The sequence below is a fragment of the Somniosus microcephalus genome, chromosome 28 (genome assembly GCF_052327205.1).
Source record: "Somniosus microcephalus isolate GS21.2 chromosome 28, FLI_Smic_1.0, whole genome shotgun sequence".
In the NCBI taxonomy this organism is placed as follows: Eukaryota; Metazoa; Chordata; class Chondrichthyes; order Squaliformes; family Somniosidae; genus Somniosus; species Somniosus microcephalus.
Genome location: NC_141014.1, coordinates 172,227 through 197,568, shown reverse-complemented (window position 1 = coordinate 197,568; position 25,342 = coordinate 172,227). Strand labels below are relative to the sequence as shown.

The following is a 25,342-nucleotide window of genomic DNA, read 5'->3' as shown; positions in this document are numbered from 1 at the left end:
ATCAGAGGAAGGATGTTCTTGCCATGGAGGGAGTGCAGCGAAGATTCACCAGACTGATACCTGGGATGGCAGGAATGACGTATGAGGAGAGATTGGGTCGATTGGGCTTATACTCACTGGAGTTTAGAAGAATGAGAGGGGATCTCATTGAAACTTATAAAATTCTAACAGGACTAGACAGACTAGATGCAGGAAGGATGTCCCTGATGGCGGGGGAGTCCAGAACCAGGGGTCACAGTCTAAGGATAAGGGGTAAGCCATTTAGGACAGAGATGAGGAGGAATTTCTTCACCCAGAGAGTGGTGAACCTGTGGAATTCCCTACCACAGAAGACAGTTGAGGCCAATTCATTAAATATATTCAAGAAGGAGTTAGATATATTTCTTAAGGCTAAAGGGATCAAGGGATATGGGGAGAAAGTAGGGACAGGGTCCTGAGTTTGGATGATCAGCCATGATCTTATTGAATGGCGAAGCAAGCTCAAGGGGCCGAATGGCCTACTCCTGCTCCTGTCTTCTATGTTTCTATGCTTTGGAACTGGAGGAGATTACAGAGATAGGGAGGGGCAAGGCCATGGAGCGATTTGAAAACAAGGATGAGAATTTAAAAATTGAGGCTTTGCCGGAAGGAAGAATGAGACGATGCGATATGAACTAAATGGTACAATTTTAAAAGGGGTGCAGGAACAGAGAGACCTGGGATACTCTTGCACAAATCTTTGAAGGTGGCTGGACAGGTTGAGAAGTCTGTTAAAATACCATACAGTCAGCTGATCCGATATGGCCCGTTTTGTTTCACTGCCTGAGATGAATTTCTGGGCCCGTGAATGTTAAGTAGAAATGGATATCGGGTCTGTGTACTGAATGCTGAATGTCCCTTGACTGGGTCTGTGTGCTCTGTTGACTGTGTTCTGTGACACTAACCTCTCGCTCTCCCCTCCTCCCCTCCCCGCCCCACACCACAGGCGCACTGGGAGAGACAGCACTTCATATCGCCACTCTCTACGACAACTATGAGGCTGCCTTGGTCCTGCTGGATGCAGCCCCGGAGCTCATGAATGAACCGGCCATCTCCGAGCTGTACGAAGGTGGGCTGGTGTCTCTCAATCAAATCCATCGGCATGTGTTCATCGGGGATGCTGCTCATGAAAGGACCCTGATCTTACAAGACCTGTTCACTCCCCACAACCGCTTGCTGTGCCTCCCCATCTTGTGGGGCTGTGGATGGAATGAAAGACAGAAAAAGAAAGAAAAAAGAAAAGACTTGCATTTCTATAGCGCCTTTCATGACCACCGGACGTCCCAAAGCGCTTTACAGCCAATGAAGTACTTTTTGAAGTGTAGTCACTGTTGTAATGTAGGAAATGCAGCAGCCATTACAGCAAGCTCCCACAAACAGCAATGTGATAATGACCAGATCATCTGCTTTAGTGATGTTGAGAGAGGGATAAATATTGACCCCAGAACATGGGGGAAAAGTCCCCTGCTCTTCTTCTGAATTGTGCCATGGGATCTCTTACGTCCACCTGAGAGAGCAGAGGGGGCCTCGGTTTAACATCTCATCTGAAAGACGGCACCTCCAACAGTGCAGCGCTGCCTCAGCACTGCCTCTCTGACAGTGCAGCACTCCCTCAGTACTGCCCCTCCGACAGTGCAGCACTCTCTCAGTACTGCCTCTCCGACAGTGCAGCACTGCCTCAGTACTGCCTCTCCGACAGTGCAGCACTCCCTCAGTACTGCCTCTCCGACAGTGCAGCACTCCCTCAGTACTGCCTCTCCGACAGTGCAGCACTCCCTCAGTACTGCCTCTCCGACAGTGCAGCACTCCTTCAGTACAGCCCCTCCGAGAGTGCAGTGCTCCATCAGTACAGCCCCTCTGACAGTGCAGCGCTCCCTTAGTACTGACCCTCCGACAGTGCAGCACTCCCTCAGTACTGCCCCTCCAACAATGCAGCGCTCCCTCAGTATTGCCCCTCCGACAGTGCAGTGCTCCCTCAGTACTGCCCTTCAGACAGTGCAGGGCTCCCTCAGTACTGCCCTTTTGACAGTGCAGGGCTCCCACAGTATTGCCCCTCCGACAGTGCAGTGCTCCCTCAGTACTGCCCTTCAGACAGTGCAGGGCTCCCTCAGTACTGGCCCTCCGACAATGCAGCGCTCCCTCAGTACTGCTGCTCCAAAAGTCAGCGCTCCCTCAGTACTGCCCCTCTGACAGTGCAGCGCTCCCTCAGTACTGCCCCTCTGACAGTGCAGCGCTCCCTCAGTACTGCCCCTCTGACAGTGCAGCACTCCCTCAGTACTGCCCCTCCGACAGTGCAGCGCTCCCTCAGTACTGCCCCTGCGAAAATGCAGCGTTCCCTCAGTACTGAGGCTCCGAAAGTGCAGCGCTCCCTCAGTACTGACCCTTCGACAGTGCGGCGCTCCCTCAGTACTGCCCCTCCGACAGTGCAGCGCTCCCACAGTACTGACCCTTCGACAGTGCAGCGCTCCATCAGTACTGACCCTTCGACAGTGCAGCGCTCCCTCAGTACTGACCCTTCGACAGTGCAGCGCTCCCTCAGTACTGACCCTCCAACAGTGAAGCGCTCCCTCAGTCCTGCCCCTCTGACATTGCAGCGCTCCCTCAGTACTGCCCCTCCGACAGTGCAGCGCTCCCTCAGTACTGCCCTCCGACTGTGCAGCACGCCCTCCGTACTACTCCTCCGACAGTGCATCGTTCCCTAAGTACTGCCCCTCCGACAGTGCAGCACTCCCTCAGTACTGCCTCTCCGACAGTGCAGCACTCCCTCAGTACTACCTCTCCGACAGTGCAGCACTCCCTCAGTACTGCCCCTCCGACAGTGCAGCACGCCCTCAGTACTACTCCTCTGACAGTGCGGCGCTCCCTCAGTACTGCCACTCCAACAGTTCAGCGCGCCCTCAGTACTGCCCCTCTGATGGTGCAGTGTTCCATCAGTACAGCCCCTCTGACAGTGCAGGGCTCCCTCGGTACTGACCCTCCATCAGTACAGCCCCTCTGACAGTGCAGCGCTCCCTCAGTACTGACCCTCTGACAGTGCGGTGCTCCCTCAGTACTGCCCCTCCAAAAGTGCGGCGCTCCCTCAGTACTGCCCCTCTGACAGTGCGGCACTCCCTCAGTACTGCCCCTCCGACAGTGCAGCGATCCCTCAGTACTGCCCCTCTGACAGTGCAGCGATCCCTCAGTACTGCCCCTCCGACAGTGCGGCGCTCCCTCAGTACTGCCCCTCCGACAGTAGGCTGGGAGGTTCTGGGCTGGGGTTGAGATGGGGTTGGGGGGTGATGGGGTCGGGGGTGATGGGGTCGGGGGTGATGGGTTCTGGGGTGATACATAGAAACATAGAAGAAAGTAGCAGGAGTAGGCCATTCGGCCCCTCGAGCCTGCTCCGCCATTCAATGAGATCACGGCTGATCATCCAAATTCAGTACCCGGTCCCTGCCTTCTCCCCATATCCCTTGACCCCTTTAGACTTAAGAAATATATCCAAATCCTTCTTGAATATATTTAATGAACTTGCCTCCACCGCCTCTGTGGCAGAGAATTCCACAGATTCAGCACTCTCTGGGTGATGAAATTCCTCCTCATTTCAGTCCTAAATGGCGTACCCCTCATCCTTAGAATATGACCCCTGGTTCTGGACTCCCCGGTCATCGGAAACATCCTTCCTGCATCTAGTCTGTCCAGGCCTGACAGAATTTTACAGGTTTCGATGAGATCCCCTCTCAATCTTCTAAACTCCAGTGAGTATAAGCCCAATCGACACAATCTCTTCTCATACGTCATTCCTGCCATCCCAGGTATCAGCCTGGTGAATCTTCACTGCACTCCTTCCATGGCAAGAACGTCCTTCCTCAGATAAGGCCAACAAAACTGCACACAATACTCATGGTGCGGTCTCACCAAGGCCCTGTACAACTGTAGCAAGACATCCTTGTTCCTGTGCTCGAACCCTCTCGCTACGAAGGCCAACATACCATTTGCCTTCTTAACCGCCTGCTGCACCTGCATGCTTACCTTCAGCGACTGGTGCACCAGAACACCCAGGTCTCTTTGCACTTCCCCTTCTCCCAATCTATTGCCGTTCAAATAATAGTCTGCCTTCCTGTTTTTGCCACCAAAGTGGATAACCTCACATTTATCCACATTATAGTGCATTTGCCATGTTTCTGCCCAATCACCCAACCTGTCCAAATCGTACTGGAGTTTCACGACATCCTCCTCACAGCATACCCTCCCACCCAGCTTTGTGTCGTCTGCAAATTTGGAGATATTACATCCAATTCCCTCGTCCAGATCATTAATATATATTGTGAACAGCTGGGGTCCTAGGACCGATCCTTGCGGTACCCCACTAGTCACTGCCTGCCACTCAGAAAATGATCCGTTTATTCCAATTCTTTGCTTTCTATCCGCCAACCAGTTCTCTATCCAAGTCAATACCTTGCCCCCAATCCCATGTGCCTTATGTGGGACCTTATTGAAAGCCTTCTGAAAGTCCAAATACAGCACATCCACTGGTTCTCCCTTATCTATTTTACCAGTTACATCCTCAAAAAATTCCAGTAGATTAGTCAAGCACGATTTACCTTTTGTAAATCATTGTTGAATTTGTCTGATCCTGTCACTGCTTTCCAAGTGCTCTGCTATTACATCTTTTATACCAATGTCGGGCTTACCGGTCCATAATTCACTGCTTTTTCTCTACCACCTTTTTTGAATAGTAGGGTAACATTAGCTACCCTCCAATCCATGGGTACTGTTCCAGAGTCTATTGAGTTCTGGAAGATGACCAGCAATGCATCTACTATTTTTAGGGCCACTTCCTTAAGTACCCTAGGATGTAGATTATCAGGCCCTGGGGATTTATCAGCCTTCAGTCCCATCAATTTTCCTAACACCATTTCCCTACAAATACTGATTTCTTTCAGTTCCACCCTTTCATCAGACCCGATGTTCCCCGGCATCTCTGGGACGTTATTTGTATCCTCCTTTGTGAAGACAGAACCAAAATATGTATTTAGTTGGTCAGCCATTTCTTTGTTCCCCATTATAAATTCCCCTGATTCTGACTGCAAGGGACCTACGCTTGACTTCACCAATCTTTTTCTCTTCACATATCTATAAAAGCTTTTACAGTCAGTTTTTATGTTCCCTGCAAGCTTACTCTCATATTCTATTTTCGCCTTCATAATTAATCCCTTTGTCCTCCTTTGTTGAATCCTAAACTGCTCCCAATCCTCAGGATTATTGCTTTTTCTGGCCAATTTATATGTCCTCTCCTTGGATCTTATGCTATCCCTAATTTCCCTTGTTAGCCACAGTTGAGTCACCTTTTTTGTTTTATTTTTATGCCAAACTGGGATGAACAAATTCGGTCGTTCATCCATGCGGTCTTTGAATGTTTGCCATTGCCTATCCACCATCAACCCTTTGACTGACATTCCCCAATCAATCCTACCCAACTCGCTCCTCAGACCATCGTAGTTTCCTTTATTTAAATTTAGGACCCTAGTCTCTGAGTCAACTACTTAATTCTCCATCTTAATGAAGAATTCGATCATATTATGATCGCTCCGACACAAGGAGCCTCGTACAACAAGATTGCTAATTAATCATAAGAACATAAGAACATAAGAAATAGAAGCAGGAGTAGGCCAATCGGCCCCTCGAGCCTGCTCCACCATTCAATAAGATCATGGCTGATCTGATCCTAACTGCCAATCCACTATCACAGAACCATCTCCTGAATCTAACAGAATTAGACACACGAAATAGGAGCAGGATCAGGCTACACGGCTCCGCTACCCACAGGGCCATGACCGATCCGTACCTAGACTCATGTCCAAATTCCTGCCCGCTCCCTGTAACCCTTAATTCCCTTTACTGCTAGGAAACTGTCTATTTCTGTTTTAAATTTATGTAATGATGTAGCTTCTACAGCTTTTTGGGGCAGCATATTCCATGGACCTACCACCCTCTGAGTGAAGTAGTTCCTCCTCATCCCAGTTTTGAAAGAGCAGCCCCTTATTCTAAGACTATGCCCCCTAGTTCTAGTTTCACCCATCATCGGGAACATCTTCCCCGCATCCACCCGATCCAACCCCTTCACAATCTTATATGTTTCAATAAGATCGCCTCTCATTCTTCTGAACTCCAATGAGTAGAGTCCCAATCTACTCAACCTCTCCTCATATGTCCATCCCCTCATCCCCGGGATTAACCGAGTGAACCTTCTTTGTACTGACTCGAGAGCAAGTATGTCCTTTCTTAAGTATGGACACCAAAACTGTACGCAGTATTCCAGGTGCGGTCTCACCAATACCTTGTACAACTGAAGCAATACCTCCCTATTTTTATATTCTATCCCCCTAGCAATGAAAGCCAACATTCCATTGGCCTTCTTAATCACTTGCTGCACCTGCATACTAACCTTTTGAGTTTCGTGCACCAGGACCCCCAGATCCCTTTGTGCTTCAGTACTTTCCAGTTTCTTGCCATTAAGATAATAACTTGCTCTACGATTTTTCCTGCCAAAGTGCATAACCTCATACTTTCCAGTATTGTATTCCATCTGCCAAATCTCTGCCCACTTACTTAGCCTGTCTATGTCCCCTTGCAGGTTTTTTATGTCCTCCCCACTCACTACTTTCCCTCCCATCTTAGTATCATCTGCAAACTTTGATATGTTACACTCGGTCCCCTCCTCCAAATCATTAATATAAATTGTAAAGAGTTGGGGACCCAGCACTGACCCCTGCGGAACACCACTAGTTACTGATTGCCAGTCTGAGAATGAACCATTTATCCCAACTCTCTGCCTTCTGTTAGATAGCCAATCCTCTATCCATGCCAGAATATTACCCCCAATCCCGTGATTTTTTATCTTAAGCAATAATCTTTTGTGTGGCACCTTGTCAAATGCCTTTTGGAAGTCTAAATACACTACGTCCACTGGTTCCCCTATATGTTACTTCCTCAAAGAACTCCAGCAAATTTGACAAACATGACTTCCCCTTCATAAAACCATGCTGACTTTATCCTATTAAATTATGATTATCCAAATGTCCTGTTACTGTCTCCTTAATAATGGACTCCAAAATTTTACCTACCACAGATGTTAGGCTAACCGGTCTATAGTTTCCAGCCTTCTGTCTACTGCCCTTTTTAAATAAGGGTGTTACATTAGCAGTTTTCCAATCTGCCGGGACCTTTGCCGAGTCCAGGGAGTTTTGGAAAATTATTACCAATGCATCCACAATCCCTATCACCACTTCCCTCAAGACCCTAGGACGTAAGCCATCAGGTCCAGGTGATTTATCCGCCTTGAGTCCCAGTATTTTACCGAGTACCACTTCCTTAGTGATTTTGATCGTGTTTAGCTCCTCCCCCCCCTTTAGCCCCCTGTTTGTCCAGTGTTGGGATATTCTTAGTGTCTTCTACTGTAAAGACTGATATAAAATATTCATTCAGTGTTTTTGCCATCTCCATATTTCCCACCATTAATTTCCCGGTCTCATCCTCTAAGGGACCAACATTTACTTTAGCCACCCTTTTTCTTTTTATATAACTATAAAAACTCTTACTATCTGTTTTTATATTTTTTGCTAATTTACTTTCATAATCTATCTTCCCTTTCTTAATCAATCTTTTTGTTATTTTTTGCTGTCTTTTAAAGTTTTCCCAATCCTCTCTCCTTTCTGTAATGACATAATACTCAGTCTAAGATGGCCTGATCTCTGGTTCGTTCCTCGACATTCCGTAAACACTTCAGGAATTCCTCCTCCACAGTATTGTTACTAATTTGGTTAGCCCAATCTATATGTAGATTAAAGTCACCCATGATGACTCCTGTGCCCTTATTGCACGCTTCTTTAATTTCCCTTTTAATGCCATCCCCAACCTCCGCCTTCCTGTTTGGAGGTCTATATACCACTCCCACGAATGTTTTCTGCCCCTTAGTAGTTCTCAATTCTACCCATACAGATTCCACATCATCAGAGCTAATATCCTTCCTTACAATTGTGTTAATCCCTTCTTTAACCAGCAATGCTACCCCACCTCCCTTTCCTGAATATTGAATACCCCTGGATGTTGAGGTCCCAGCCTTGGCCATCCTTGAGCCACGTTTCCATAATCCCAACCAAATCATATTCGTTTACCTCTATTTGCGCAGCCAATTCATCCACCTTATTACGAATGCTCCTCGCATTAAGACACAAAGCCTTCAGGCTTGTTTTTTTAACGCTCTTAGACCTATTAGAATTATTATTTACTGTGGCCACGTTTGATTTAAACTGTTGATTTCTCTGACTGCCACTTTTGTTTATCTCCTTCCTATCTTTTGCTTTTATCCTTGTTTCCCTTTTCTCTGTCTCCCTGCTCAGGTTCCCAACCCCCTGCCATTTTAGTTTAAACCCTCCCCCAGAGCACTTGCAAACACTCCCCCTAGGACATCGGTTCCAGCCCTGCCCAGGTGCAAACTGTCCGGTTTGAACTGGTCCCACCTCCCCCAGAACCGGTTCCAATGTCCCAGGAACTTGAATCCCTCCCCGTTGCACCATTCCTCTAGCCACGTATTCATCTGAAATATCCTTCTATTTCTACTCTGACTAGCACATGGCACTGGTAGCAATCCTGAGATTACTACCTTTGAGGTCCTATTTTTTAATTTACCTCCTAACTCCCTATATTCCACTTTTAGGACCTCATCCTGCTTTTTACCTATATTGTTGGTGCCTATATGCACCACGACAACTACCTGTTCACCCTCCCCTTCCAAGATGTTCTGCAGCCGCTCTGAGACATCCTTGACCCTTGCACCAGGGAGGCAACACACCATCCTGGAGTCTCGTTTGCAGCTGCAGAAACGCCTATCTATTCCCCTTACAATAGAATCCCCTATTACTATAGCTCTACCCCTCTTTTTCGTCCCGTGCTGTGCAGCAAAGCCACCTCTGGTGCCAGGAAGTTGGCTGCTGCTGCTTTCCTCTGATAAGCCATCTCCCCCAACAGCACTCAAAGTGGTGTATTTGTTTGAGAGGGGGATGTCCACAGGGGACCCCTGCACTACCTGCCTGCGCCTAGTACTCTGCCTGTTGGTCACCCATTCCCTTTCTTCCTGTCCAACCTCTACCTGCGGTGTGTCCAACTCTCTAAACGTGCTATTCACGATGTCCCGAGCATCACGAATGCTCCAATATGCATCCAATCGCAGCTCCAGCGCCACAATGCGGTCTGTCAGTAGCTGCAGCTGGATGCACTTCCTGCACATGTAGTTGTCAGGGACACAGGAAGTGTTCCCACATATCGCAGGAGGAGCATACCATGTGGCTGGGCTGTCCTGCCATGACTTACCCTTTAATTAATTGAATTTAAATTAAATCAATCAATCCCACTAATTACACTACAGTTAAATGGTTTACCAACAGTCCCCACTACACCAGAGAGAGCTTAGTAACTATAAACCACACAGTTAAAGTTTAAAAATAGAGAAATACTCACGAACCAATCACTTACCTGCTTCCTGGTGACGTCACACTTTGATTACTTTTTACCTCTCTCTCCCGCTGCTGAGTTGGTATGCCTCACTTCAGCCACCGTTTTTATCCTCCGCCGTGCTCCTCGCTCCACACACATGTCCGCTCTGGTCGGGCCTCACCTCTGCCGCCGCTTTTATCCTCCGCCGCGCTCCTCGCTCCACAAACAGGTCCGCTCTGGTCGGGCCTCACCTCTGCCGCCGCTTTTATCCTCCGCCGCGCTCCTCGCTCCAAATACAGGTGATGGTGTTGGGGATGATGGGGTCGGGGGTGATAGGGTCGGGGGTGATGGGGTCGGGGGTGATGGGGTCAGGGGTGTTGGGGTCGGGGTGATGGGGTCAGGGGGTGAAGGGGTCGGGGTGAAGGGGTCAGGGGTGAAGGGGACAGGGTGATGGGGTAGGGGGGTGATGGGGTCGCGGGTGATGGGGTCGGGTGGTGATGCGGTCGGGGGTGATGGGGTCGGGGGGTGATGGGATCGGGGGGTGATGGAATCTGGGGGTGATGGGGTCGGGGGTGATGGGGTCGGGGGTGATGGGATCGGGTGGTGATGCAGTCGGGGGTGATGGGGTCGGGGGGTGATGAGATCGGGGGTGATGGGATCTGGGGGTGATGGGATCTGGGGGTGATGGGATCTGGGGGTGATGCGGTCGGGGGTTGTTGGGGTCGGGGGTGTTGGGGTCAGGGGTGATGGGGTCGGGGGGTGATGGGGTCGGGGGGTGATGGGGTCAGGGGTGATGGGGTCGCAGGGTGTTGGTGATGGGGTCGGGGGTGATGGGGTTGGGTTGAGATGGAGTTGGGTTGGGAGGTGTTGGGGTGGGGTGGTTTGGATGTGATTGGATTGTGGTAGACTTCAGTTGGATGAGGTGGAGTGGTGAGTTGGCCACGAATCGTGCCTTGTATTCCACAGGTGAGACTCCCCTCCATATTGCAGTGGTGAATCAGGATGTGAAGCTGGTGAGGGAGATGATCTCGCGGGGGGCAGATGTGATTGCACCTCGAGCAACGGGAACCTACTTCAGGAGGAGGCGGGACAACCTGCTGTACTTTGGTGAGTGCGGAGGGGGAGGGAGAGGGGAAGGAGAGGGGGAGGACAGGGAGAGGGGGAGGAGTGGGAGAGGGGAGGAGTGGGAGAGGGGGAGGACAGGGAGTGGGGGAGGAGTGGGAGAGGGGAGGAGTGGAATAGGGGAGGAGTGGGAGAGGGGCGGAGTGGGAGACGGGAGGAGTGGGAAAGGGGGAGGACAGGGAGTGGGGGAGGAGTGGGAGAGGGGAGGAGTGGGAGAGGGGAGGAGTGGGAGACGGGAGGAGTGGGAGGCGGGAGGAGTGGGAGATGGGAGGAGTGGGAGACGGGAGGACAGGGAGAGGGGGAGGAGTGTGAGGGGGAGGAGTGGGAGATGGGAGGAGTGGGAGGCGGGGGAGAGGAGGAGGAGTGGGAGGAGGGGGAGAGGGGGAGGACAGGGAGAGGGGGAGGAGTGGGAGAGGGGGAATAGTGGGAGTGGGTGAAGGAGAGAGGGAGGAGGTAGAAGTTTCCATGCAACAGGTACTGACCCAATCTCCTCTTCCTATTAGGGGAGTACATCTTGTCTTTTGCTGCCTGTATTGGGAATGAAGAGATTATCCAGTTACTTATTGAGAGTGGGGCTGATATCAAGGCACTGGACACCCTGGGTAAGTGTCAGAAAGTGGGCTGGTGATTACAGGTCTGCAGACTGAGAATGAATGGGAAGGGTTTCGGTCCATTGGGATTGTGTACAATGGGAATAAATGGGATGCGGTTTGGCCCATTGGGATTGTGTACAGTGGGAATGAATGGGATGCGGCTGGGTCCATTGGGATTGTGTACTGTGGGAGTGAATGGAAGGGGTTGGATCCATTGGGATTGTGTACAGTGGGAGTGAATGGAAGGGGTTGGGTCTATTGGGATTGTGTACAGTGGGAATGAATGGGATGTGGTTGGATCCATTGGGATTGTGTACAGTGGGAGTGAATGTGATGTGGTTGGGTCTATTGGGATTGTGTACGGTGGGAGTGAATGGGAAGGGTTTGGGCCCATTGGGATTGTGTATAGTGGGAGTGAATGTGATGTGGTTGGGTCTATTGCAATTGTGTACAGTGGGAGTGAATGGGAAGGGTTAGGGGTCATTGGGATTGTGTACGGTGGGAGTGAATGGGAAGGGTTTGGGCCCATTGGGATTGTGTATAGTGGGAGTGAATGGGAAGGGGTTTGGGTCCATTGGGATTGTGTACAGTGGGAGTATTACGGGATAAGGGAGTGTTGTTGTACAGAAAATGCTGGAAATACTCAGCATGCCAGGCAGCGTCTGTGGAGAGAGAAACAGAGTTAGCATTTCAGGTCAATGACCTTTCATCAGAATTGGTGTATGTTGACTTGCTGACCCTCTCTCTCTCTCTGTCTGTCCAGGTAACACTGTCCTTCATATCCTCACGCTACAACCCAATAAAACCATTGCTTGTCAGGTTTACGATTTCATCCAGTCCTTTGACGAGGCAGAGAATGGGATCACAGCTGAAATGATCCCAAACAAGGAAGGACTGACTCCGATTAAACTGGCTGCTGTCGAAGGCAACATTGTGGTGAGGGGGCACTGAGAGATCAGTGTGAGAGTGAGAATCTATGCGAACATGTGTTAGTGTGAGTGTGAATATGGGTTTGTGTGTATGTATGTTTCAGTGTTTGTATGTGTGAGCGTACATAAGTGTATGTGTGTCTGAGTGTATGGGTGTGAAGGGTCGGGGTGATGTGTGAAGGGTCAGGGTGATGTGAGGGTTCTGCTAACCGAGTTAATTGAGGGTGATTGGGTCCTAGATGTTCCAGCACCTGATGAACAAGCGACGACTGGTACAATGGGCCTTCGGACCCATCTCCACCTCCTTGTACAATCTGTCGGAGATCGATTCCTGGGGAGAAGATTATTCTGTCCTCGAACTGGTGGTCTCCAGCAAAATAAATGAGGTAAGTCTGAACAGCTGACCCACGTCTTGATCTGCTCTCGTTCTGTCCTCCTCTCATATCTCCAAATCCATGAAAATTACTGAGTCCATTGGGTTTGTGTTCCATGGGAGTGACTGGGAAGGGGTTTGTCTCCATTGGGTTTGTGTACAGTGGGGGTTTGTGTACAGTGGGTGTGAATGGGAAGGGCTTTGGGTCCATTAGAATTGTGTACAGTGGGAGTGAATGCAGTCAGAATCAGGGGAATTTATAATGGGGAACAAAGAAATGGCAGACCAATTAAATACATATTTTGGTTCTGTCTTCACAAAGGAGCACACAAATAACCTCCCAGGGATGTCAGGGAACATAGGGTCTGATGAAAGGGAGGAACTGAAAGAAATCAGTATTTGTAGGGAAATGGTGTTAGGAAAATTGATGGGACTGAAGGCCGATAAATCCCCAGGGCCTGATAATCTACATCCTAGGGTACTTAAGGAAGTGGCCATAGAAATAGTAGATGCATTGCTGATCATCTTCCAACATTCGATGGAATCTGGAACAGTACCCATGGATTGGAGGGTAGCTAATGTTACCCCACTATTCAGAAAAGGTGGTAGAGAGAAAACGGGGAATTACAGACCGGTAAGCCTGACATCGGTAGTGGGGAAAATGCTACAGTCCATTATAAAAGATGTAGTAATAGCAGAGCACTTGAAAAACAGTGCAAAGTCAACATGGATTTACAAAAGGTAAATCGTGCTTGACTAATCTACTGAAATTTTTTGAGGATGTAACTGGTAAAATAGATAAGGGAGAACCAGTAGATGTGGTGTATTTGGACTTTCAGAAGGCTTTCGATAAGGTCCCGCATAAGAGATTAGCGTGTAAAGTTAAGGCACATGGGATTGGGGGCAAGGTATTGACTTGGATAGAGAACTGGTTGGCAGACAGAAAGCAAAGAGCTGGAATAAACGGGTCTTTTTCTGAGTGGCAGGCAGTGACTAGTGGGGTATTGCAGGGATCGGTCCTTGGACCCCAGCTATTCACAATATATATTAATGATCTAGACAAGGGAACTAGATGTAATATCTCCAAATTTGCAGATGACACAAAGCTGGGTGGGCGTGTGTGCTGTGAGGAGGATGCCGAGAAACTCCAGGATGATTTGGACAGGTTGGGTGATTGTGCAGAAGCATGGCAGATGCAATATAATGTGGATAAATGTGAGATTATCCACTTTGGTGGCAAAAACAGGAAGGCAGATTATTATCTGAATGGCAATAGATTGGGAGAAGGGGAAGTGCAACGAGACCTGGGTGTCCTTGTGCACCAGTCGCTGAAGGTAAGCATGCAAATGCAGCAGGCGGTTAAGAAGGCAAATGGTTTGTTGGCCTTCATAGCGAAAGGGTTTGAGTACAGGAACAAGGATGACTTGCTGCAGTTGTACAGGGCCTTGGTGAGACCACATCTTGAGTATTGTGTGCAGTTCTGGTTGCCTTATCTGAGGAAGGATGTTCTTGCCATGGAAGGAGTTCAGCGAAGATTCACCAGGCTGATACCTGGGATGGCAGGAATGACATATGAGGAGAGATTGGGTCGATTGGGCTTGTACTTGCTGGAGTTTAGAAGAATGAGAGGGGATCTCATTGAAACTTATAAAATTCTGACAGGACTGGACAGACTAGATGCAGGAAGGGTGTTCCCGATTGTCGGGGAGTCCAGAACCTGGGGTCACAGTCTAAGGATAAGGGGTTGGCCATTTAGGACAGAAATTAGGAGGAATTTCTTCACCCAGAGTGTGGTGAACCTGTGGAATTCTCTACCACAGAAGGCGGTAGAGGCCAATTCATTAAAATATATTCAAGAAGGGGTTGGATATATTTTTTAAGGCTAAAGGGATCAAGGGGTATGGGGAGAAAGCAGGGACTGGGTACTGAATTTGGATGATCAGCCATGATCGCATTGAATGGCGGAGCAGGCTCAAGGGGCCGAATGGCCTACTCCTGCTCCTAGCTACTATGTCTATATTTCTAAGGGATTTGGTTCCATTGGGATAGTGTACAGTGGGAGTGAATGGGAAGGGCTTGGGTCCATTGAGCTTGTGTACAGTGGGAGTGAATGGGAAGGGGTTTGGGTTCATTGGGATTGTCTACAGTGGGAGTGAATAGGATTGAGTTGGTCCATTGGGATTGTGTACAGTGGGAGTGAATGGGAAAGGGTTTGGGTTCATTGGGATTGTGTATAATGGGATTGAATGTGAAGGGGTTGGGTCCATTGGGATTGTGTACAGTGGGAGTGAATGGGAAGGGGCCTGATCCATTGGGATTGTGTGCAGTGGGAGTGAATGGGAAGGGTTTGAGTCCATTTGGATTGTGTACAGTGGAAGTGAATGGGAAGGGGTTTGGGTCAATTGGGATTGTGTACAGTGGGAGTGAATGGGAAGAGGTTTGGGTCCATTGGGAGTTTGTACATTGGAAGTGAATGGGAAGGTTATGGGTCCATTAGGATTGTGCACAGTGGGAGTGAATGTCAAGGGTTTGGGTCCATTGGGATTGTGTACAGTAGGAGTGAATGGGAAGAGGTTTGGGTCCATTGGGATTCTGTACAGTGGGATTGAATGTGAAGGGGTTGAGTCGATTGGGATTGTGTACAGTGGGAGTGAATGGAAAGGGATCTGGTCCATTGGGATTGTGTACAGTGGGTGTGAATGGGAAGGGGTCTCCTTAACTGCGACTCTGTCTTCGACGCGAGTGTCCTCAACTCCATCCCACAGCATGCTACCCGCCACCATCTCCGCACAACCCAGCCTGGCATGAGTTTGTAAAGGCCATCCGATTACTGAAGAACAACATGCCTCAGGAGCAGATGGAATTCCCGCCGAGGCACTAAAGCATGGTGGAGAAGCACTACTGGCACGAATTCATGAACTCATTTCTCTTATCCGGAAGGATGAGAGCATGCCAGGGGATCTCAGAGATGCCGTAATTGTGACCATCTTCAAGAAAGGTGACAAGTCCGATTGTGGTAATTACAGAGGAGTTTCCCTGCTGTCTGCCACAGGGAAAGTCATCGCAAGAATCCTCCTCAATCGCCTTCTCCCAGTGGCCAAAGAGCTCCTCCCAGAGTCACAATGTGGATTCCGCCCACTAAGGGGCACAATGGACATGATCTTCGCCGCAAGTCAATTACAAGAGAAATGCAGGGAACAGCACCAACCGCTGTACATGGCCTTCTTTGATCTCACAAAGGCTTTCGACACTGTCAACCGTGAGGGATTATGGAGTGTCCTCCTCAAATTCGGCTGCCCTCAAAAGTTTGTCACCATCCTCCGCCTGCTTCACGATGACATGCAAGCTCTGATCCTGACCAACGGTTCCACCACAGACCCAATTCACGTACGAACCGGGGTCAAACAAGGCTGTGTCATTGCACCAACGCTCTTCTCGACCTTCCTTGCTGCAATGCTCCATCTCACCCTCAGTAAGCTCCCCACTGGAGTGGAGCTAATTTACAGAACAAATGGGAAACTGTTCAACCTCCGTCACCTCCAATCCAGATCCAAGGTCACCCCGTCCTCTGCCGTCGAATTACAATATGCAGATGACGCTTGCGTCTGCGCTCACTCGGAGATCGAACTCCAAACCATCGTCAGCACCTTCACCGAAGCATACGAGAGCATGGGCCTTACACTAAACATCCGTAAGACAAAGGTCCTCTACCAACCTGCCCCTGCCACACAGTACTGCCCCCCGATTATCAAAATCCACGACAAGGCCTTGGACAACGTGGACCACTTTCCATACCTCGGGAGCCTACTGTCAACAAGGGCAGACGTCCACGACGAAGTCCAACACCGCCTTCAGTGCGTCAGTGCAGCCTTCGGTCACCTGAGGAACAGAGTGTTTGAAGACCAGACCTCAAACCCAGCACTAAGCTCATGGTCTACAGAGCAGCAGTGATACCCGCCCTGTTTAATGCCTCAGAGACATGGACCATGTACAGCAGGCACCTCAAAGCACTGGAGAGGTACCACCAACGCTGCCTCCGCAAGATCCTGCAGATCCATTGGCAGGATAGGCGAACCAACATCAGTGTTCTTGCTCAGGCCAATATCCCCAGCATCGAAGCTTTGACCACGCTCAATCAGCTCCAATAGACGGGTCACATTGTCCGCATGCTCGATACGAGACTCCCAAAACAAGCGCTCTACTCGAAGCTCCGACACGGCAAGAGAGCCCCAGGTGGGCAGAGGAAATGCTTCAAGGAAATCCTCAAAGCCTCCTTGAAAAAGTGTAACATCCCCATCGACACCTGGGAATCCCTGGCCCAAGACCGCACAAAGTGGAGGAGAAGCATCCAGGAAGGTGCTGAACACCTCAAGTCTCTTCGCCGGGAGCAAGCAGAAGCCAAGTGCAGGCAGCGCAAGGAGCGCATGTCAACCCAAGCACCCCACCCACCCGCCCCTCCAACCACTGTCTGCCCTGCCTGTGAGAGACTGTAGGTCCCGCATTGGACGCATCAGTCACCTGAGAACTCATTTTTAATGTGGAAGCAAGTCATCCTCAGTTCCGAGGGACTGCCTAAGAAGATTGTGTACAGTGGGAGTGAATGGGAAGGGTTTGGTTCCATTGGGATTGTGTACAGTGGGGGTGAATGGGAAGGGTTTGGTTCAATTGGAATTGTGTACAGTGGGAGTGAATGGGAAGGGGTTGGGTCCATTGGGATTGTGTACAGTGGGGGTGAATGGGAAGGGGTGGATTGTGTTCCTTTATACAGTTTGTATTGTTCCTTGTGGGACTGCTCACAGGGGACTGTGTCTCCCTTGGGATTGTGCTGTGCTCTGACTGGACTTCCCATATCGCAGGCGCTCCGCATCCTGGACCTCTCACCCCTTAAGCAGCTGATTAGTTTGAAGTGGAATAAGTACGGGAAATATTACTTCCAGATTCTTACCTTCCTCTACCTGGCCTATATTATCACCTTCACACTCTGCTGTGCCTATCGGCCACTGAAAGAGCGGCGAGGAAACGTCAGCGATCCTAGAGATACCACCATCTTCATCCAGAGAAATCTGCAGGTGAGAGACACCCTATCGGGGAGTGTGTCTTTCTGTGTGTGTGTGTCTGCCTGTGTGATTCTGTGTGTCTGTGTCTGCCTGTGTGTTTCTGTGTCTGTGTGTGTGTTTCTGTGTGTGTGAGTGTTTCTGTGTGTGTGTGTTTCTGTGTGTGTGTGTTTCTGTGTGTGTGTTTCTGTGTGTGTGAGTGTTTCTGTGTGTGTGTGTTTCTGTGTGTGTTTGTGTTTCTGTGTGTGTGTGTGTGTTTCTGTGTCTGTGTGTGTTTCTGTGTGTGTGTTTCTGTGTGTGTGTGTGTGTGTGTGTGTGTGTTTCTGTGTCTGTGTTTCTGTGTGTGTTTGTGTTTCTGTGTGTGTTTGTGTTTGTCTGTGTGTGTTTCTGTGTGTGTGTGTGTGTTTCTGTGTGTGTGTGTTTCTGTGTGTGTTTCTGTGTGTGTTTCTGTGTGTGTGTTTCTGTGTCTGTGTTTCTGTGTGTGTTTGTGTTTCTGTGTGTGTTTGTGTTTGTCTGTGTGTGTTTCTGTGTGTGTGTTTCTGTGTGTGTGTGTGTGTTTCTGTGTGTGTGTGTGTTTCTGTGTGTGTGTGTTTCTGTGTGTGTGTGTTTCTGTGTGTGTTTCTGTTTCTGTGTGCGTTTCTGTTTCTGTGTGTTTCATGTGTGTGTGTTTCTGCGTGTGTGTGTTTCTGCGTGTGTGTGTTTCTGCGTGTGTTTCTGCATGTGTGTGTTTCATGTGTGTGTGTTTCTGCGTGTGTGTGTTTCTGCGTGTGTGTTTCTGCATGTGTGTGTTTCTGCGTGTGTGTGTGTTTCTGCATGTGTGTGTGTTTTTGTGTGTGTGTATCTGTGTGTGTCTGTGTTTCTGTGTGTGTGTTTCTGTGTGTGTGTGTGTGTTTCTGTGTGTGTGTGTGTTTCTGTGTGTGTGAGTGTTTCTGTGTGTGTGTGAGTGTTTCTGTGTTTGTGTGTTTTTCTGTGTGTGTTTCTTTATGTGTGTGTTTCTGTGTGTGTGTGTGTTTCTGTGTGTGTGAGTGTTTCTGTGTGTGTGTGAGTGTTTCTGTGTTTGTGTGTTTTTCTGTGTGTGTTTCTTTATGTGGGTGCTTCTGTGTGTGTGTTTCTGTGTGTGTGTGTTTCTTTGTGTGTGTGTTTCTGTGTGTGTGTGTTTGTTTGTGTGTGTGTTTTTGTGTGTGTGTGTGTTTCTGTGTGTGTGTGTTTCTGTGTGTGTGTTTTTGTGTGTGTGTGTTTTTCTGTGTGTGTGTTTCTGTGTGTGTGTTTTTCTGTGTGTGTGTGTGTTTTTCTGTGTGTCTGTGTCTGTGTGTTTCTGTTTGTGTGTGTGCGTGTTGTATTGATTTCCTTGTGGGTTCAATGATGAGACATTTATATAAAAGAGAATAACTTTTAATCTAAGGTTTGTTCAAGAAATCATACAGCTTTTCAGGACACACCATGCTTGAGCTGCAGCTAAAGTGAAACTAAAAAGCTCAGCCTGCTTGTCTGTGTCACATGACCTCTGCTGCTCAGGCACAAGCAATCAAACACAGACAAACATGCTGTAAGGCATAAGTAATCAAACACAGACAAATATCATCACTATTTGTTGATATCATTACATCTCCCTTTCTTAAAAAAAAATTATTTTACTTTTAACTAACAACATGTTTTCTTTATATTAATCTGCATTTTAACTGTAACATTTAATGAACTTACATTATCATTATCATGATCAAAGTTTTTTACCCTTGCTTTGTGTGTTCACATGAAATATGTCAATACATTAGAACTTGAAGAAAGAATAAGATAACATTACTTCCTTCTATAACAATAGTCCTTAAATTTGCTCAATGAGTCTCTCAGGAGGCTTCACGTGTCTTGAGGATTTTCTGATTGATTGTCCTTGAATCTGAGTTGTTGCCTCAGATGATTGGTTCTCAGCTGTGTGATCAGGTTGTTCAACAGTATCAGTCTCTTGACCTGCTGTGGCTGGTTCCATGAGAAGATCTCGACGATTTCTTCTCAGGACAGCACCCTCATCTGTCTGAATGGTGTATGATCTTGGTTGAACTTCACTCAGGACAGTTCCCTTCTCCGTCCATGTGTTTGTTTTGTCTTTGAACCTTACTTGGTCACCAGTGTGGAGTTCAGGTAGGTTTTGTGTTCCTCTGTCATAATAGTACTTTTGCTTTTCTTTCTGTTGTTCTTTGAACTTCCTCACTTTCTCCCCCTCTTTTGTTTTCAGGAGGTTCTCTGGGAGGTTTGACCTTAGCCGACGTCCCATCAGGAGATGGGCTGGTGACATACCGCACTCGAGCGGCGTTGTGCGGTATACAAGCATGCTTTGGTAGAAGTCAGTTCCACTGTCTTTTGCCTTGTACATCAGTCTTTTCACTGTCTGGACTGATTTTTCCACTAGTCCATTGGACTGTGGATAGTGAGGACTTGACGTTGTGTGGACAAAGTCCCACTCTTTGGCAAAGTGTCGGAAATTTGCATTGTTAAACTGGGGTCCATTGTCTGTGAAGACCTCGCTTGCCACGCCATGTCTGGAGAATATGGCTTTCATACTTCTTATCACAACTTCTGCGGTGGTGGTGTACAGTCTACAAACCTCTGGATACAGGGAGTAATAGTCTGTGACGACAAGATAGTCCTTCCCTTGACATACGAATAGGTCAGCGCCTACCTTCTGGTAAGGTCTGTCTGGTGCTGGGTGTGGCTTTAGTGGTTCTACCGGATTGCTTGCTCGATATTTCAGGCATACTGTGCAGTTTGACACCTCATTTGTCACATCTTGGTTCATTCGTGGCCAGTACATCATCTCTCGTGCTCTTTTCTTACACTTTTCGATTCCCAGATGTCCTCCATGGATCCTTTTTAGCATCTCTTTTCTCAGGCTCTTTGGGATAACTATTTTTCTTCCTTTATAGATGATGTCTTCGACCACTGATAGTTCCGCCCTGCAGTTCCAGTACTCTGCTATGTCAGGTGAGCAGTCTTGCTTCATGTTGGGCCATCCATCCAAGGTGCTTTTCTTCAGTCGTCTCATTGTTTCATCTTTGTTTGTCTCAGTCTTTATGAGCTCCATTTTTGCATCTGCTATGGGCAGTGCACTTGTGATCATGTCCACGTAGGCATTCACTTTTTCATCCATTGTGGTGTTTGCGGGCTCACTTGGGTCAACAGCTCTGGACAACGTGTCTGCTGTATACATCAGCTTACCCGGTGTGTACGCAACATTCAGTGTATAGCGTTGCAGCCTGATCATCATTCTTTGTATTCTAAGCGGACAGCTATTTAGTGGCTTTTGGAACAATGCAATCAAGGGCTTATGGTCAGTCTCTACACTGATTGCTTGTCCTGCCACAAACTGGTGAAATCTTTCACAGGCGTATGTGATGCTGAGCAGCTCCTTTTCTATTTGAGCATATCACGTCTCTGCGTCTGTCATTGAGCACGATGCATATGCAATAGGTTGCCAGTGGTCATATTGTTGCAGAAGAACGGCACCGAGCCCACTCTGTGATGCATCTGATGATATCTTGATGGGTCCCGCTGGGTCATAAAACCTCAGAACTGGTTCCTCTGTGAGCAGTTTCTTTAGATCGCTCCATGACTTCTCATGCTCATGATTCCATTCCCATTCTATGTTCTTTTCAGTTAGTCTTCTCAGTGGTGCTATTTTTTCTGAGAGGTTGGGTATGAATTTCCCCATGTAGTTGATCATTCCATTAAACCTCTGCACGTCCTTTTTGCATTGTGGCCTTGGCATATTCTCAATGGCGGACACCTTTCTGGGATCTGGTCTGATGCCTTCACTGCTAAGGATATCTCCCACGAATGTCAGTTCTGTCACCCCGAGCTGGCATTTCTCTCTATTCAGCTTCAGGTTTGTTTTCCTTGTTGCTTCCAGTGCTTTTTTCAGTCTCTCGTCATGCTCAGTTCTCGTGGTTCCCCATACTATGATGTCATCCATTGATGTATCAACTCCCTCCAGGTGCTCATAGATCATATGGATAGTCTTGTGATACACTTCAGGAGCTGAGGCAATGCCAAATGGTATCTGCCATATAGAGTGTTGAACGTGCCTCTTTATTGCTCTGTTTAGATCTCTTGGATCCAGGCAAATTCTGAGCTTTCCATTCTTTTTGTCCACTACGATGAGGGAACTCACCCACTCAGTTGGCTCATCTATCTTCTGAATCACGTTCAGGCTTTCCATCCTGTCCAACTCTACCTTCAGTTGCTTTTGGAGAGCAAACGGAACTTTTCTGCATGGATGTATGACCGGTGTCATACTTTTATCTACTCTGATCGTGTGTTCTCCTGGAATGCAGCCTAGACCCTTAAATAGGTCTTTGTACTCTTTCATGAGTTCATCATAGACTGTCTCTCCTTCGCTTTCCACAACGAGGACTCTCTTTACCAGGTTCAGTCTCTCACAGGCTTTTAAACCTAGTATGGCTTGCACATCCTTTGGCACCACGATTAATGCTAGCGTGTGCTCTCTGTCCTTGTGTGTTACTTTGACAATGCATTTTCCTTTCACTGGTATATCAGTACCTGAGTATCCGGTCACTTTCACTTGTATTCCATGTAACTTTGGTCTGGGTCTAATTCTCTTAAAATCGGTCTCTGATATCACATTAACTTGTGCTCCAGTATCCAATTTAAATGGAATGTGTATGTCGCTCACTTTTAGTGTCAACATCAGACACCACATCTACATAGAATTCCTCTATCTCGCTTTCATCTACTGTATGGACCTTGCTTTGTTGCACTTGGTTCTTACAGCAACGGGCATAATGGTTGTTTTTGTTGCATCTATTGCATGTTTTACCATATGCTGGACACTTCCTTGGTGGATGCTGTGTACCGCATCGACTACATGACTTCCGATTGTCCCTTTCATTTTCGTTTGCTGGCCACGCCTCTTTTTTCACATTGGCGCTCTTTTTGTTAAACGGTTTGTATCCGTTCTTTCTCACTGCATCCACGTTGCAGCTACTGTCACTGAACAGCTCCTTTGCCTGCAACTTCACAGTCTCTGTAGCCCTACACAGTGCTGTGGCTTTTCCCAGGTCTAGATCTTGCTCTCTTAGCAGTCTTTCCCTTAGACCATTATCTGGAATACCACACACCAGTCTGTCTTTTATCAGCGAGCCTGTGAGTCCCCCAAATTCACACGATTTGCTTCGGTTTCTCAGTTCAGTCACATACTGATCAATAGTCTCGCCGATTTTCTGTACACATGTGAAAAATTTGTGCCTCTCAAAGGTCACGTTGCGTTTAGGTATGCAGTAGGCCTCAAACTGTTCCATTATTTTATCTAGCTTCATTTTGTCTCCATCAACAGCAAATATGAAATTATTATATACCTCCAGCGCTGCATCACCCCACTACATGGAAGAACACGGACGATTTCTGTTTATCACTTTTCTCGTCAGCTCCGGTTGCCGCTAAATACAACTCTAAACGTTGTTTGAACCTTCTCCAATTTTCAGCCACATTACCTGACAACTGAAGCGTCGCCGGTGGGAGTAATCCTTCCATTTTTCACTTCGTTAGCTATTCTCCAAGGTAAGTAACGATTTTCTCTTCTGGCTTGCTAATCTGTGGAGAGCTGATTTAACTTCATCTCTTTCAGCCACTTCTGACACCATGTATTGATTTCCTTGTGGGTTCAATGATGAGACATTTATATAAAAGAGAATAACTTTCAATCTAAGGTTTGTTCAAGAATTCATACAGCTTTTCAGGACACACCATGCTTGAGCTGCAGCTAAAGTGAAACTAAAAAGCTCAGCCTGCTTGTCTGTGTCACATGACCTCTGCTGCTCAGGCACAAGCAATCAAACACAGACAAACATGCTGTAAGGCATAAGTAATCAAACACAGACAAATATCATCACTATTTGCTGATATCATTACACGTGTATGTGTTTGTGTGCATTTGTGTGTGTGTGTATGTTTGTGTGTGTGTGTGTTTGTCTGTGTGTGTGTTTCTCTGTGCGTTTCTCTGTGTGTTTCTCTGTGTGTGTTTCTCTGTGTGTGTGTTTCTGTGTGTGTTTCTGTGTGTGTTTCTTTGTGTGTTTCTTTGTGTGTTTCTTTATGTGTGTGTGTTTCTGCGTGTGTGTTTATGCGTATGTGTTTGTATATGTGTGTTTCTGTTTCTGTGTGTTTCTGTGTGTGTTTCTGTCTGTGTGTGTTTCTGTGTGTGTTTCTGTGTGTTTTTCTGTGTGTGTTTCTATATCTGTTTCTATGTGCCTGTGTGTGTTTCTGCGTGTATGTGTCTATGTGTGTGTGTCTGTCTGTGTGTTTCTGTGTGTGTTTGTGTTTCTGTGTGTGTGTTTGTGTTTCTCTGTGTGTGTGTGTGTTTTTCTATGTGTGTGTTTCTTTAAGTGTGTGTTTGTGTGTGTGTGTGCTTGTGTTTCTGTGTGTGTGTGTTTCTGTGTGTGTGTGTTTGTGTGTGTGCGTGTATGTGTTTGTGTGCATTTGTGTGTATGTTTGTGTGTGTGTGTGTTTGTCTGTGTGTGTGCTTCTCTGTGTGTGTTTCTCTGTGTGTGTGTTTCTGTGTGTGTTTCTGTGTGTGTGTGTTTCTGTGTGTGTGTGTTTCTGTGTGTGTGTGTTTGTGTGTGTGCGTTTATGCGTATGTCTTTGTATATGTGTGATTCTGTTTCTGTATGTTTCTGTGTGTGTTTCTGTCTGTGTGTGTTTCTGTGTGTGTTTTTCTATGTGTGTGTTTCTTTAAGTGTGTGTTTGTGTGTGTGTGTGTTTGTGTTTCTGTGTGTGTGTATGTTTCTGTGTGTCTGTGTGTCTGTGTTTCTGTGTGTCTGTGTTTCTGTGTGTCTGTGTCTGTGTGTGTTTCTGTGTCTGTGTACATAAGAACATAAGAACATAAGAAGTAGGAGCAGGAGTAGGCCATATGGCCCATCAGGCCTGCTACGCCATTCAACAGGATCATGGCTGATCCGAACCTAGACTCACGTCCACTTCCCTGCCCACTCCCCGTAACCCCTAATTCCCTTATCAGCTAGGAAACTGTCTATCTCTGTTTTAAATTTATTTAATGTCGCAGTTTCCACAGGTCTCTGAGGTAGCAAATTCCATAGATTTACTACTCTCTGAGTGAAGAAGTTTTTCCTCATCTCAGTTTTGAAACGGCAGCCCCTTATTCTAACATTATGCCCCCTAGTTCTAGTCTCACCCATCAGTGGAAACATCCTCCCCGCATCCACCCGATCAAGCCCCCTCACAATCTTATATGTTTCGATAAGATCGCCTCTCATTCTTCTGAATTCCAATGAGTAGAGGCCCAACCTACTCAACCTTTCCTCATAAGTCAACCCCCTCATCTCCGGAATCAACCGAGTGAACCTTCTCTGAACTGCCTCGAGAGCAAGTATATCTTTTCTTAAATATGGAAACCAAAACTGTACGCAATATTCCAGGTGTGGCCTCACCAGTACCCTGTATAACTGAAGCAAGACTTCCCTGCTTTTATACTCAATCCCCCTTGCAATAAAAGCCAAGATTCCATTGGCCTTCCTGATCACCTGCTGTACCTGCATATTAACCTGCTGTGTTTCATGCACCAGGACCCCCAGATCCCTTTGTACTGTAGCACTTTGCAGTTTCTCTCCATTTAGATAATAACTTGGTCTTTGATTTTTTCTGCCAAAGTGCATAACCTCACACTTTCCAACATTATATTCCATCTGCCAAATTTCTGCCCACTCACTTAGCCTGTCTATGTCCTTTTGCAGGTCTTTTATGTCCTCCTCACTCACT

The 25,342-nt window shown here is 47.6% G+C and overlaps 1 protein-coding gene across 1 annotated transcript in view; it reads left to right on the top strand.

The window, feature by feature from the left end:
• Positions 1-641: 641 nt before the first annotated feature.
• LOC147098713 (transient receptor potential cation channel subfamily V member 6-like) overlaps positions 642-25,342 on the top strand; it is a gene marked incomplete at its 3' end in the record, with an annotated part of 47,290 nt that continues 22,589 nt past the window's right edge. The window contains exons 1-7 of the mRNA XM_085969168.1: positions 642-660; positions 965-1,087; positions 10,459-10,599; positions 11,118-11,216; positions 11,971-12,143; positions 12,376-12,522; positions 17,366-17,578. Of these exons, the coding sequence (XP_085825294.1) occupies positions 642-660; positions 965-1,087; positions 10,459-10,599; positions 11,118-11,216; positions 11,971-12,143; positions 12,376-12,522; positions 17,366-17,578 (915 nt within the window). The remainder of the gene's footprint in view (positions 661-964; positions 1,088-10,458; positions 10,600-11,117; positions 11,217-11,970; positions 12,144-12,375; positions 12,523-17,365; positions 17,579-25,342) is intronic.